The 14,425-nt window shown below is 43.7% G+C and overlaps 2 protein-coding genes across 4 annotated transcripts; one reads left to right on the forward strand and one right to left on the reverse strand.

Annotated features, from left to right (window-relative positions):
• Positions 1–1,011: 1,011 nt before the first annotated feature.
• Positions 1,012–6,551, forward strand: LOC139662514 (zinc finger CCHC domain-containing protein 2-like; the record flags this gene model as incomplete). Its single annotated transcript, XM_071541207.1, has 5 exons — positions 1,012–1,079; positions 2,013–2,086; positions 2,907–3,023; positions 3,688–5,301; positions 6,432–6,551. Coding segments are annotated over 5 exons (1,935 nt in total), but the record flags the coding sequence as incomplete, so codon positions are not given.
• A 22-nt stretch (positions 6,552–6,573) lies between these two features.
• On the reverse strand, positions 6,574–13,705 carry LOC139662512 (tripartite motif-containing protein 16-like). Of its 3 annotated transcripts, none has more exons than XM_071541205.1 (2): positions 11,927–13,705; positions 6,574–6,632 (listed from the first exon to the last, which is right to left on the reverse strand). In XM_071541205.1, the coding sequence occupies exons 1-2, from the start codon at positions 13,548–13,550 to the stop codon at positions 6,589–6,591; spliced, it is 1,668 nt and encodes a 555-aa protein (XP_071397306.1). In that variant the 5' UTR covers positions 13,551–13,705; the 3' UTR covers positions 6,574–6,588. The 3 variants fall into 3 exon arrangements, with proteins under 3 accessions (XP_071397306.1, XP_071397304.1, XP_071397305.1); XM_071541203.1 differs by lacking the exon at positions 6,574–6,632 and adding an exon at positions 7,216–7,792; XM_071541204.1 differs by lacking the exon at positions 6,574–6,632 and having other exon boundaries at positions 10,607–13,705.
• Between the last annotated feature and the right edge of the window lie 720 nt (positions 13,706–14,425).

The raw sequence follows: 14,425 nt of genomic DNA on the forward strand, positions 1-14,425 counted from the left end.
TTAACCTTGGTATGTATGAGACTGTGTGTGTGTGTGTGTGTATGTAAAAAATCAGCAGCAATATGAGCAGCCAATGTGACACAAACACAAACTCCCTGGTCATGTGAATGTAATAGTAAATGCCTCTCTGTGCTGCTGGACAGTGTTGCATTGTCATCTGTATTACCGAATATCATATTTTCTCTATACAGTCCCTCCAGGAATATGTGATTTCACAATTGCAATAATAGCGCACACAGTCACCTAGGGCTGGGCGATATGGTTGAAATCAATATGATAATCATAAGGATTTTTCTCGATATCAATATGTATCACAATATGGTTCATGTATGCAAAATCACGTTAAATAATCAAATGAATGTTCATCTCATTGAACCGAATGGTAATGTTAGGTGTGATGTCAAACAAAACAGAAATATTCCAATAATATTCCCACCATACCTCATTTTATGAGAGTTTTTAAGTAAAATTTGCTTGTCGTCATCAATTTAGACAGCAGAAATGTGTGTCACGATATTAAAATATCTTCATATCATCACAATATGATTCCACTGATAAACGATAATATTGAGTTATCGCCCAGTCCTACAGTCACCACAATATTTGAGACAATCCAAGCTCAGTATTTTCCTTCCATGTTTTTTTCTGTATTTCTAGTAGTTTATATGAGATATATATAGTATGCTTATAAACCCAAAGTGAATATTCTTGATGGGAGGTAGTTATAAATATCCCATTTTCTGTATCTTTTTAGTGCCACTTCAGTGCCATATTTCCTTGACCAATTCACGCAAATTTACTACTAAATTAACACCTAAAACTCCACACATTGCCTCATAATCGTTGAGAAAACCCGCCACAAAATTGTGTTTTTGAGTTGCGGTAATCATCAAAAATAACTCCAAAATCCTGGAGGGACTCTATGTTAGCAATTTTGAAAGCTGTTCTGAAAGTTTGGGATGAAAGTTGAGATGCTGAAAATGTGGTTGACACTTGCCATCCTCCTCGCAGCACCAGGACAGCGAGAAGAGAAGCCACCCGGTCGGCAAAACCAAGAGCCGAGCCCCAGCCACCGAGAGGTAGGCCAGAGACGACTCCTAGGATCTTTATGACGATGCACATCATTTGTTTTGATAGCCAACTCCATGTGTTAGAAATACAGAAATTATAGAAGTGACCCTAACACTTGAAACTGTGAAATCGTATGCGACAAAGTGCGAAAACAAAGTCACAATGCTCGATGTGCGTCACCCAGAAGCCATCAGCAGCAGAATGTTTTCAAAGTAAAAGCCACACATCCTAGGAATCCACAAAGGATTGGTTGAGGTTTTCAGCATTTTCACATCAGAGGAAAGCCTGCTCAAGCTGTAGCCTGTATATACGAGACAAGCCGTGTGCTAGCGCTAAGCTAGCCCATAGTGTCAGTGACGCTAAAGCTGCTTATGTCAGTGGATCACGGCATCTGTAAACGGCCTATCTGCCTATAATCTGCCAGAGACTCGCTCATCATATCCCATATATTCCACTAATGGATAGGGCAAGGTTTCCATCTCAGCACATTGATTTCTCCCACTAGTTGCCAGAGATGAAGGGTTTTCCCATAGTCTGAAAAGGCAACTAGATTTCTCGCTAATAATGTAGCCAGGGGGTCTGAAAAGTCCCTGAAGCCAGTGTCAAAGTCACCAAGTCTGCAACAGCTTTCAGTCAAGCAAGCAGCACAGTGGGAAGTCCCACCTGCACATGCTGGTTCTTCTGCTTAGCCAATTACCCGGTTGTGTTATTAACATGCGCCCTCTGCTGTTGGGATGGCAACATTGAGGCAAAGGTGAAATGATTGTAAGTGATGTTTTTTTCTTAAACTTCAAAACAAAAACACTTTGTCACTTGCAGAAAAGGCTTTGGCGTCCACCAGAAATGTACCTGTTTACGTTTATTCAACATATTGTGATATTTGTTGTTGTTGATAATAATTGTAATAATCCCCCTTGTTTCCCATCTCTGTCTCTTGTCAGGGAGAAGGGGAATAAGGGAGCTGCCTATATGACTAATGGTAGTTTGGTGCCACGCCCGACACGCCGGGGGAAAGGTGGGTGTCTAATGGTTGTTGTGACAGACGGGCGGATGGGTGTTAATGCACCAACAGAAACAACCTGTAATTATTCCAGGATCACTGTGAATGAACGTAATGGATGTGAAATTACAAGATTCACGACAAATCACATGGTCTCCTGTAATAGGAGTTATGTGCTGCTGTTTGTCAGTGAATGTTTATGCTGCCAGTTGTTGATGTGTTGATATCAGGTCAAAAGGCTTGATTTCCTTGTTGAGGTGAATCATGTATATCATGTTAAACTATTTGAAGCCATATTCAGATCTTTTTCATTTTCCGATCATTTTTCTCAGTGGGGTACTTAAAGAATAGCCAGCTGACTGTAGAAATTACTGTGAAATCATTTGACTTAGCCTACATATAATTGTGTTCCGTAGTTATCTAGAAAAATGGGTGATTCTGCCCTCAAGTGTTTTTTTGATGCTCAGTAGTTTAATACTCAATTTGATAATCATTAGTTTAATGCTCAGTAATTTAATATGCAGTAGTTTGATGTGTAGTAGTTTAAAGAGTAACTAAACCCCACCCAAATCTTTAGTGAAGCCTGACACCTAATGGTGAAAAGTAGGGTACTGCACTGGCCGTCTGCTATTGGCTGATGTTTGTGCCAGGTGATGTCACCTTCCATAGAGTACAACAGGTGGTGACATCACCTGGCACAAAGACCAGCCAATAACAGATGAGCAGTGCAGTACCCTACTTTTCACCATTAGGTGTCATGCTTCACCAAAGACTTGGGTTTGGAGTTTAGCTACTCTTTAAAGGTCAGTAGTTTAATACTCAAATATGGTTGTAGATGGCGGTTCTGGTCCAGATACGTTTGGTGAAACGTCATCAGAGAGCTACAGCTCTCCATCCAGCCCTCAGCACCATGAACCAGAGAGCCTGGACAGTGAGGACGACAACAACAAAGGTAGAACACACACACACACACACACAATCCACTGAACGTACAAAATTTCCGGACCACCTTCAAGTTTCACCTCCTTTAGATGATACAGAATATATTTGTAGAATACATTATAACCATTGAATATAACTAGAATTTTACAGAATGTGTAAAGTATGTTACAGAACTATCGAATATACTTCTATAATATTACAGAACATATAGCATATAGAATATGATTTTAGAATGAAACAATGAAATGTATCAATTTAATTTATATGAGAATATAAAATGTCTCCCTCCTCTTTTTTTCGTTTCTTTGGTGGGGTGGATTGGAAGATTTTCATATTTCTGGCAGTGGGCCAGATTTCCCCATTGCTGAAAGAATGTCAGATTGAGACATTGAGAAATTTGTCAAAAAAAAAACAACTGGTCAGGACATTCAGTTATTTGGATAATGTTGATTAGTCCTGACCAGTGTGAAAATAAAGACACCAGAACGAGTTAAGTCTCAATTGCTCTTCATGGCAGTGAATATCATATCAGATCACATCCTCTGTTGAATCCCTAAGTGACTTCTATGTAGTCAGGTTGTTTGGTTGTGCATTTCTCTGTCTGTCCTCATACCCACAGCTGTTGTTGACGGTACGTTGACATAACCTCTTACCTAACCTTGTTTCATTGTTAGATACCGACAGCCACTCTGACGACTCCAGTAAAGGCCCAGTCCCTGACATCTTCTTCCCCCACCAGACTGAAGCTGTGGTGGGGGATGTCACCTCTGTCCTCCCTCTGTCTTCCAACAACCACCCGGCCCAGATGGAGCGCCTCTGCCCAGAGACCAGCGCCGACTTCCCCCCTCTCTCCTTCATGCATTCCCTGCCCTATGTGCTCCCCAACGGGGCCACCGACTCTCCGCTTTCGGCGGTCCCCCCTCCCGGCCAAAGCGTCATCCCTGATGGGAAGCCCTCTTCTGGGACACTGATGATGCAGATACCCCTGGTGCCTCCGGCCGTCGTGGGCCCTGGAACTCCGGGAGACCCGGAGAAGAGGGAAGCGCTCCCCGTCTTTGGGGCTCCAGCCCTGGGCCTCCACCCTCCGGGAAGTCCTGCTCTCCAGCCTCTGGCTCAGAGGTTCAAAACAGCTTTGTCTCAGAGCCAAGGTGGTACTGATGGAGCTTCAGGGGGTGCTTCTACTCCAGCTGCTCCCCAGGCTTCTCACCAAGCCCCTGTAGGGGCCATCAGTGTCATTTCTCCAGGCCCCGCATCCTACTCCTCTCCTCTCCAGCAGGCGTTCCCCAGCCCAGACCCAGCCAGCGTCAGCTCAGGCCTGGTGGAGCCTTCACATGCCAAGCACCCTGGCCTAACCTTACCCTCCGGCCTGCCTTCCCCATACACCATGCCACCTATCCCAACCTCTGTCATGCCCACTATAGGAGCACCTGTGGGTGTTGGGGGAATAGCTCCGTCTCCTGGGCAGGTTCAGGCAGCTGTACCTCCGGCGGTGCCCACCCATACCCCCGGCCCCGCCCCCAGCCCCAGCCCAGCACTTACCCACAGCACAGCACATAGCGACTGTACATCCTACATCAACAGCAGCACCTCCTGTGGAAGTGCCCCTGTTGCCCCTGGCAACCCCATTGCCCAGCAGCAACCCCAGCAACAAGTGGCTCCCCAGCAACCGACACCACCACAGCAGCAGCAGCAACCAATGGGCTGTGGGACTTGTGGCTGTCACAACAACTGTGGCAGCAGAGGCAGCAACAACAGTGCCGGCGGTTTGTCGGCCAGCCACGCCCCCTTATTCTTCCCCGCCCACCAGATGGCGGCGGCGGCGCGGCAGGTGTTCGGCGTTCCACCGGCTCTCTTCCAGCTCACCACCCTGTGCAGCAACAGCTACCTCACCCAGGCCCAGCCTCCTCACCAGGCCAACGGCGCCGCCACCCTGCCCTTCTTCCCGACCCCTCCGCCTCCCGCCCCGCCCCCTCCCTACGGCCCCCTCCATACTCACTCCCACAGCCACGCGGACGTTCCGTCGCACATGCTGGGCACCCAGGCGGCAGCTGTGGCGGCCGCCGCGGCCGCGAACTACAGCCTCCACCAGCAGATGGCGCCGGCGGCAGCGTTCTGCCAGCGCTTCTACCAGCATGTCTACCCCAACGCCCTGGGGCTGCTGCCTGCCGCTACGCTCGGGGGCGCCGGAGTCAACAAGAAGAACGGCAACGTGTCCTGTTATAACTGCGGCGTGAGCGGCCACTACGCTCAGGACTGCAACCAGCCTTCCATAGACTCCACACAGCAAGGTAATACAGCTACACAGGACAGGGAGAAGGGGAAGCACTGGTTGTTCCTACCCCAATACCCCCAGAAGACATAGGCATCAGAAAGTCCAACATCCAGCCAAGACTTAGGGCAGGGTCCTTCAATTCTGGTCCTCGTGGGCCGGTGTCTGGTAGGTGTTTGTTGCTCCCTGGCTGTTAGGTAGACACAGACTAGGTGTGGCTCATTAACCACCATGCAGGACTAAAAGTCTGCAGGACTAAAAGTCTGCAGGACACCGGCCCACAAGGACCAGAACTGAAGAACCCTGACTTAGGGCACGTTCACACCAAGCATGTTCTGAGCACTTTATTTGAACTCTGAAGCATTTACTCCTTTAGTTCAGTTAGCTTGGCCATTTGAGTGAGGATGTAATTGAACCAACTACATGAAACGACCCCAAAACACAAGGTTTTATGGGTATAAAGAGACGGATGTTGACATCTGATACCGAGCCGCTCCTCATTCTTGGAAAGCCTAACAGTCTGGACTGATGCTTATATTCAGCTGCTGTGTTCTTAACTGGTATGAACACCAGGGAAGGCAAATTACAGCAAAGAGCGCAGACAAGAGCTTAGCTGAAGTTACAGCAACTGTAATTTGTTTTGATCGCTACACTGTGAAACCCGGCAGGATGACAGGTCACCAAAACTCTGTCCAATAAACGAGCCACTTGTGAGTCATGTTACGTTTGTTTACAAGCCCTGGTTCCCTTGTAATTGGGTAGTGTGAACCTAAACAAATCAAGTACAACAAAGCCAACTTTTCCACTATGGTTCGGACCAACGAAAACAAACTGCAGGTGTGTTTTTTGCTTCTGTTCTAGGTAGAAGCTAGTAATGAGAGAGCGTTTCAGGCCAAAGGCTGAAGCAGTCAGATGGGCTAACAAATTCATTCCAAGCCAGGCACAGACAGACAAGTTCGTCAAGGCCTCTGTTAATCATCTCCTTCCCAATGTTCTATAAATCTTCAGGAACTTTTCCAAGTGATACTTCAGTGGACGCTGTATGATTTTCATTCCCTTACTCCCTGTATATTCAGGCTTTTAGTATTTGACTTTTTTTGTTTCTTGAATTATCCGCTGATCTTCTGTCTGTCGTGTGTCTGGATGCAGGTGGTTTCCGGCTAAAATACGCGGCCTCCCACATTTCAGAAGCGCTCGACAACGCCGACTGAAGAAGAAAAGGAGGACGAGGATTTCTTCACCTCCGCTCTCCACAACGCTGGTCCACCGCTCTTCCCAGGTAGCGCCTCGGAGATCCGGCGATCTTTTACAGCGAGCGTTTATCTAAAAGGAAGAGCGAGCTGCCAAGGGCTCAACGGATGAAGCCTGAGTACTCGTGCCTGAGAAAACCTTGTCACGGACCAATGAGAGCGAAGCAGCCCTCACTCCCATTGAGACGATTCGCTCTCTCACACAGCGACTCCCGGTCCCTTCCCTTTCAGTTTGATTTTTAGTATTTTTGCACTGAAGGTTGGAAACGATTAACTTATTACTTCACGATTAGGAAGACGGGACCTTTTTGGGAAGCCGAGACTAGTCTCAACTCAAAAAGGTTCTTATTCCCTTTTACTCTTCTGTTTTCTACAACAGTATATTTATGCTTCTTCCCCATCATTACTATTCTTCTCCTAGGATTTTATCGTCCGACAAACTGTACGGCAGTTTGCGAGGATTAAAACGCGAATCAAAAAAAAGTTATGTAAGCAAAACGCTGGGATTTTATGTTCCGTATTCTTTCTTGTTTTTCGCTGCATTTTTGAATGTACGTCTTCGTTTTTTGGTTTTTGTTTTCTTTAAGAGTTGTTAAGGAATCTGACTGTATGGAAAAAATGTTTTGTTTTCATGCATTTTTGCCACTTGATATATAATGTGAAGTGCATAGTAAGTAAGAGGTTCTGAAAAGCATCATGTCTGTTTTGTCAGAAGGTAAATGCTGCTCTGTGTTATTTTATTTTTTCCAGTTTTAAAATTGTATTATTTGGTGATATGCACTATAGCGAAGCAGGAACACTAGAAGTGTCACAAGTGCACTAAAACAGTCCTCAGCCTAACCAACCCGAGGTAAGGATTCATTCAGTTTCACCTCAACAGTTTCAAAATCTACATGAAATTGCAGATCTTTCAGCATTTTTACAATTTTAGTTTACTTGTAGTATTTAAGTATTATTAGTGAAGTGGCTTTTTATGGCAAACACTTTTAGGAGAGTGAGATTACTCAATTTCCTGAATTCAAAACCCAATGACCACTGATCCGTGGCATCATTTACTCTCCATACTGGTTCTCCATAAGCAGTCAGTCCTTATTCATCGCTGATCCAGGATCTGACTGACAACATGCTCTTGACTGTTGCCTTCATCATCCTCTGAACTGAGATCAGCATCCTTCTCAGAAACATTTAAATAGGTGTGCTCTTTAAAGAAAAACTCCACTCTAAAACACTGAAGTTTTGTTAGAACCTTAAACGATGTACCTTGCATTTCTGGGTCCATTTAGTAGTTTGGTGTATTTTTCTTCCCATAGATAATTGGACAAACGTAGATGACATCACGTCACATCCAGATATTTCCAGCAGCTACAATGGAGTTTGATAGCAGAAAATTTCAGTGATCCAAAACATCAGCGTTAAAAGTCAGGTTTCGGTGTCAGTCCCTCAGAATCAAAGAGCGAGGGCTTCTTTCTAGAGCCGCCATTTTGCACCAAGAGACGTTCAGCAATCATACAGGGAGAGATCCATCGTAGAAGAGGAGAGAGACCAATTTCTCTACTGACAGTAGCCTCAATAGACCAGAATGCAATGCAGCCTCAAGAACTGTTGCATTTTGGATAAGGGGTGTGGTCGTGATCATAGACACACCCCAATGTTCACAAACTAGCTAGCTAGCTACCTATATTTATGCACACACACCCATCTTTGACTAATAGCAACAAGTTCAGCTCCCTTCTCTGGCGGTTGTCAAAAGGCATTCTGGGAAATGTAGGAAATCACTAACCTAAGTAGAAGTAGACGAGGCAGGTTGAGGGAAAGTGGGTACACCAAAACAGTAAAGTGTAACACTTCATCACTAAATAACTTGTGCGATGAACTGAACATCACAAATTGATATCTAACCATTAGAGGATTTGAGACGGGGATTTCCTTTAATGTGTTTCTGAAATCTGAAGTGTCAGCTTTCACTAACTTAAACCACCAAGTTTTGGTCAGAGTAATTCCCCAACTAGGAAGGAGCCTGTGTTTCAACAACACAGGTGAGGGTCAGGGGTGTAAAGCAGTGTGGAGGTGCTGGCAGTAGTCTGGTCCAGTGTGTGTGTGTGTGGTGTTTGGCCACTAGATGGTGCAAGAGGGACACCTAGACACTGTGGACAAGACTCCTTGAGAAAATAGGTTTCTTTTCTGATACCTTTATAGAGGACAACGCTCTTTTCTCAGTCTCCTTTAGCAATCACCCAACTAGCCAATTGGATTCTTTAAAGGTGCTGTCATTTCTAAACATCAATATATTACTGTCAAATTAATAATGCTACCTTGGTATAATTACCATAAACAAATGAGACCATGATGAAGACGATTGTTCGCCTCTGTCTCACACCAGTGGTATTGTTAGTGTTTCTCCAAATTAAGACTACATTTCCCATAAGCCCTGGTGTTTCCTCTGCCCCCACCCCCCCTTCACCAGCATATTTGTCTCTACTGAAGAGGATAAACATGTTGGAAATGATTCCCCTCCCTCCATCTTCTTGTTTGTTTGCTCTAATTATACCGTTTCAAACTTAACGTGGCAATATTTTATTGATGGTAAAATGTTGTGTAGCACCCTTAATCTATGCTTGCATCATTTTGGCTAATTGCATAATTCCACACGTGTGCTGCGGTGATGTTTCTATACGGGCAAAGCTCAGGCGGTTCTTCTGCCATTTCAGGGCTTCAGCAGTCCAGACATGGCAGAAGTCTTGCCGGAAGCTCCACTTGTTTTGGTTTTATCTCTGTCCTGGTATTTTACATCCCAGATGAGAGCCATTATCACTGAACTCCATGTCTGTGCATTGGCTAAATGCAATGAAAATCTATGCATATACACTTCTTTTCCCTGTCAGTGGGTTTGAACGCTTTGAAGATGTCATGGTTGGAATATGATCCTTGACTGAGGAGGCTATGGGACGCTACTTGATGTAAAATGCATAAAGGAGGCACACCCACACATACACACACACACACGCATCAAAAACACACTCTGTTCACATGATGAGCTGTGTCAAGCTTCATGAACGGTCCCACTTTTAATACTATTTATCTCCCAGAAAGCTGTTTTCCTCAGCTGTCCAAGTGCTTGGCTGAAACGGGTTGGGTTTTGGATCTCATTCGAGACTTGAAGTTGATCTGAAGTTGGGATCCAGCACTGATCTGGATCCAGTGAAACCACATCTACGTGTGGACCACTTGACATATTGTATTGGATGAAGAGAGGAAGACGAGTGTACATAATGAGGATGAAACAACCAACCCAAATGTCATTTTGTTGACCTTTTAAATGGTTTGAAAGATGCTGTACTGTATATTTGCAGAGGGTCAGTACGCTGCCACCCTCAGTTGTAATGTTTACTGTACTCTTTGATATCTATGTACTGGAAAGGGTCAAATATATTTCTAGAGCGGAATTTGGATTTTATGCAAATTGTTGATCTGTTTTCCTGGAACTAAAAGCAATAAATCTAAAAAAAAAAAAGTTGGTTTCAATTCATTATTTAAATGCTGTTTATTATGGGGTTGGGTAGCATATGCCACTAGTTGCTTTTTGTTTTTTGAATTAATATTTGAGTTAAAGATAGTACCCACGGATCAGACATTTTTTATTTTCACAATTTAGAAAATGTTTTTTTTACAAAACTATTTCTCCAACATCAGTATGATGAAAAGGCCAGGATGTTTACTGTTTTCAGTAACTGAATGAGTAGATATCAATAAAATAAATGAACATAAGGACTGACTCATTCCTTCACTTAACTCACATTACTGATGGCTGATGAGCTGATACTTGTTTGCCATAGTGCTTTTTCACTTTTTATTCAAATGTCAGGTTTACCATCAAGCCATTTTCATTTATTTTTCCAGAATTTGTACATAAAGTATAGAAGAAAAAAAGCAGTGGAATGTAATAGTGAAAACGTATAGTGCACATTTTCACTTTGGTAAATGTTGGACTTGATAATCTACATGTTTACTCACATATTCATGACAAAAATGTATGCAATAAAAATACCCCATGCCTTTATTTCTGTTTTATTCTTCAATTCTTCACATATCACTCATATGTGTGACTGAACAAAACTTTTTCACACATTTTATATGATTCCCAAACTTGACCTGGAAATGATCAGATGAATTCTTCATGGTTTTCCAGGCTTTTCAGGCCTGCGGAAGAAAACCTGTTTATTGAGCAAGTGCACAAAGACAATGTTGCTTGTAAAAAGCAACAAATGATTGAAAAGTGGGAGGTTGCCAGCTTAGTCCTCCATGACAAAGCTGTTTCAGTGAAGAAAGTTACAAGGATAGAGATTGATTGGTAAATGTTATCCATTCACACTGTCCTTCAGTCTTTCCATCTAAACATTCACTTCATTCATACATTTAACCAGTTCCATTAACAACAGGATTATCCTTCATTCTTTCCATCTTCACTAGTGTTTCTTCTTTGGTAACACTGCTGCTTCATTTCACTTTTGATTCCACATCTGCTCTAAACATTAAGACTGCACTTTGTTGTGTCTTAGGGGGGAAATGGCCTCAGTTATACTGTCATATTAGTTTCACATTTTCTCTAGCAGCTTTTGTATGGAATGAATACACAAGAAATATTTCATTCATTCTTGGAAAAAAAACGTAATTCATTTTTGCAAACATTCACTTTGTTCACACATCCTATCACTAAAGCCTGGTAAAGGACTCTGGTTCAATCTTTCCATCTACATATTAACTTCATCCACACAATCAATCTGTTAAAACAGTATGTCATCACTGTGGAGGAAAACAATGAATGCTCTCCCTATTGATTATAATAATAATGATTACATTTGTAGTTGACTTTTCTCAACAAAGTCACAAGGGGCCGGGAACAAAATCAACATATTAACAACTATTCAGCTATAATAAAGGGGAGACTTCTAGTGCTGCTCCATTAAGGCCCATGCAGTGGAACAGAAATAGCAGAAAATATTACAGCAACAATACAAATATGCAACAAACATAAGAACTATATAGACCACACAACAGTTTATGTTTTCATATGAATAAATGTCAATTTGGATACTCTCTATCACTGACTGATATAACACAAAGAAAAGGAAAGACAAAGAAAAGAGCGCCACCTACAGAAAGTCAAACTGCATCAACAGAAAATCCAAGGAAAAAGACGTCACAGTCCCGCCCACACTGTTTGATTGACAGGTGATCTCTGGAAGTGTAGTGCAGAAACACCACAGTAATGAGCACTGAGCAACAAAGATGGAGACAAAATAAAAAAACACTTAAACAGAATCTCACACATTGCTGCTTTAATCACTCCTGTCTACTTGAGCTTACACAACTCAGCAGTGTTTCCTGGAAATTGACCAAGCCAAAATCCAGGATGGAGAGGCTGAGTGAATGTGGTCTGGACTCTGTGGAGGAGAGTCATGGTTTCAGAGACGCTGTAGAAGGACAGAATACCTGCTCTGTGATCCAGGTACACTCCTACTCTGGAGGACAGAGGGTCTGGGATGGGAATTGTGATATTGTTATGTATGAACTGATAACTATTGTTGTAATAATCTAATGCCCAAGACTTGTCATTGGATCCAAATCCACTTTCATTCCCTGTTCTGCTAATATCTTTATATGCGACTGCTATTGAACCTCTCTTCCCACTCCTCTCCACCTCCCAGTAACAACGTCCAGTCAGACTCTCTCTACTCAGGACCTGACACCAGTAAGTGAATCTGTCTGGGTGACTAGAATATAACTGTTCTTTACTGCGTTTTGCTTTTCTGTTCCCATCAGATAATGACAGATATGTGTTTGCTGTGTTTGGATCCAGTGTGATTTGATGTGAATATTGTAAGAATTCAGCTCTGGTCTTGGGCTCTGGTTGTGGCAGTAAAACATCCACTTCAGTCACTGTCAATGAGATCTTAGGCCATTCCTCTGTAAGAATGCCCTGTAGTTTATCTCTGGCCTCTGACACAGCTGCAGTCACATCCTCAAAGTAGCGCAGAGGACGGATATCGGTGCCGGGTGAGTCTGTAGATTCACTGAGACGTGACAGCGAGGGGTAACTGTGTAGAAAATGGATGTGATCCTCTGTGTGTGAGAGCTGCTCCAGCTCAGCGTCTTTCCTCCTCAGCTCAGCGATCTCCCGCTTCAGCTTCTCCTGAAGTTCTTCGGCCCGACTCGCTTCCTCTTTCTGCCGGGATCTGATCCGCTCCTTCACATCGGAGCTTCTCTTCTCGATGAACCGGACCAGCTCGGTGAAGATCTTCTCACTGTCCTCCACCGCTTTATCAGCAGAGCCATTGATAGCCTCCACCTCCTGTTGAAGCACCTTCACGTCTTTCTCTCTGTCCTGGATTCTCTGCTGGATTTGTTGCCGACTCACCCCGAGCTCTTTCTGCCTCTCGGTCCTTTCTGCTGCAGCTGAGACTTTGTCGTGGCCTTCATGTTCATCCATGGAGCAGAGAAGACAGATACACTGCTGATCAGTACGGCAGAAAACCTTCATCACCTCGTCATGACGAGAGCAGATGTTCTCCTGAAGCTTCTTGGAGGGGTCGACCAGCTTGTGTTTTTCAAAGGTAGAGGATTCATAGTGAGGCTGGAGGTGCTGCTCACAGTAAGAGGCCAGACACACCAGACAGGACTTGAGGGCTTTCAGCTTTCTCCCAGTGCAGACATCACAGGCCACATCTCCAGGTCCGGCATAGCAGCGATCAGGAGGAGCAGCTTGAAGTCCTGTCTTCCTCAGTTCCTCCACCAACTCTGCTAACATGGTGTTTTTCACCAGGACAGGCCTTGGTGTGAAGGTCTGTCTGCACTGGGGGCAGCTGTGGATTTTCTTCTGATCCTCTTCATCCCAGCAGCTTTTAATACAGCTCATGCAGTAGCTGTGCCCACAGGGAATAGCCACCGGATCCTTCAGTAGATCCAGACAGATGGAACAGCAGAATTTTGCCCCGTCCAGCTGAATTCCTCGCTGCGCCATTTCACTTCTCAGTGACAGTGAATGTCAGATAGTTTCACTTCTCTCAACAGAAAGAAGTTGGGCTCTGATCCAAACCAAACCTCTGTTCCTTTTCTTCATGTTCATGTGCTGATCTGCAGTGAATGGGCTTGTCAGCTCTTGCACTTCACAACATGCTCTTTACACCCATCTTTAAACTGGCAGATCTGTGAAAAGGGAGGGAACAGGAAATATGTGGACAGAATGGAACTGGCTGTATGTGAGTCCAGGAAGAAGAGGGAGGGGTGATCAGGCTTTGCTTGATTCCAGGAAGAGGAGTGGTTTTGAAGAGGCAGGGTGTGTTTAGCCCTCGTTTACAATATGAAGTGAAGATTATGACAAATAAAAATAGAATAGTTAAACTTGGGGTCAGTGATCTCAATGGGATAATAAAAAACAGACACCCTTTGCTCTCTCTCTCTCTCTCCCTATCTCTCTCTCTCATGCGTGGGCGTTTCCTGAGTGTGTGGAGAGTGATAGATGGTGGTTGTGTGTTTTTACTTAAAGGTTTGGCTTTCTGTGTGTTTTCACTGGTGGTTTCTCACAGATTCTCACTGTTTCTATAAGCACCTTGAGATCTCAGAGCATCTCCATTTTTACCCTGTTTTTGGGGAGTTTTACCCAAAGATTAAGACAAGTGCAATAAACTGAACCAAATTTGGTTGTTGTTTTTTTTAACTTTTTATTTATGAACATTTTTCACAGTATAAGGACAACAAGCAAAAAGAAAACAAGAAACAAAAAAAAAAACAAAAAAAGCAAACAAATATGAGGTCATGGGGTGATCAATAAATCAAGGCAAATTTGCCTACTTTAAAATAAAATATCGCACGATACATACAATAATTATGAAAGAT

This window comes from Centroberyx affinis, unplaced genomic scaffold, assembly GCF_046629955.1.
Source record: "Centroberyx affinis isolate AG114_WGS23_722 - 3 ecotype Tasmania unplaced genomic scaffold, CSIRO-AGI_Caff_v1 ptg003831l_1, whole genome shotgun sequence".
Taxonomy (NCBI): domain Eukaryota; kingdom Metazoa; phylum Chordata; class Actinopteri; order Beryciformes; family Berycidae; genus Centroberyx; species Centroberyx affinis.

Coding starts and splice junctions, on each gene's coding strand:
- LOC139662512 (XM_071541203.1), bottom strand. CDS start 13,550: ATGGCGCAGCGAGGAATTCAGCTGGACGGGGCAAAATTCTGCTGTTCC. Junction 7,793..11,926: donor CCATCCTGGATTTTGGCTTG/GTCAATTTCCAG, acceptor CAGAAATGCAAG/GTACATCGTTTAAGGTTCTA.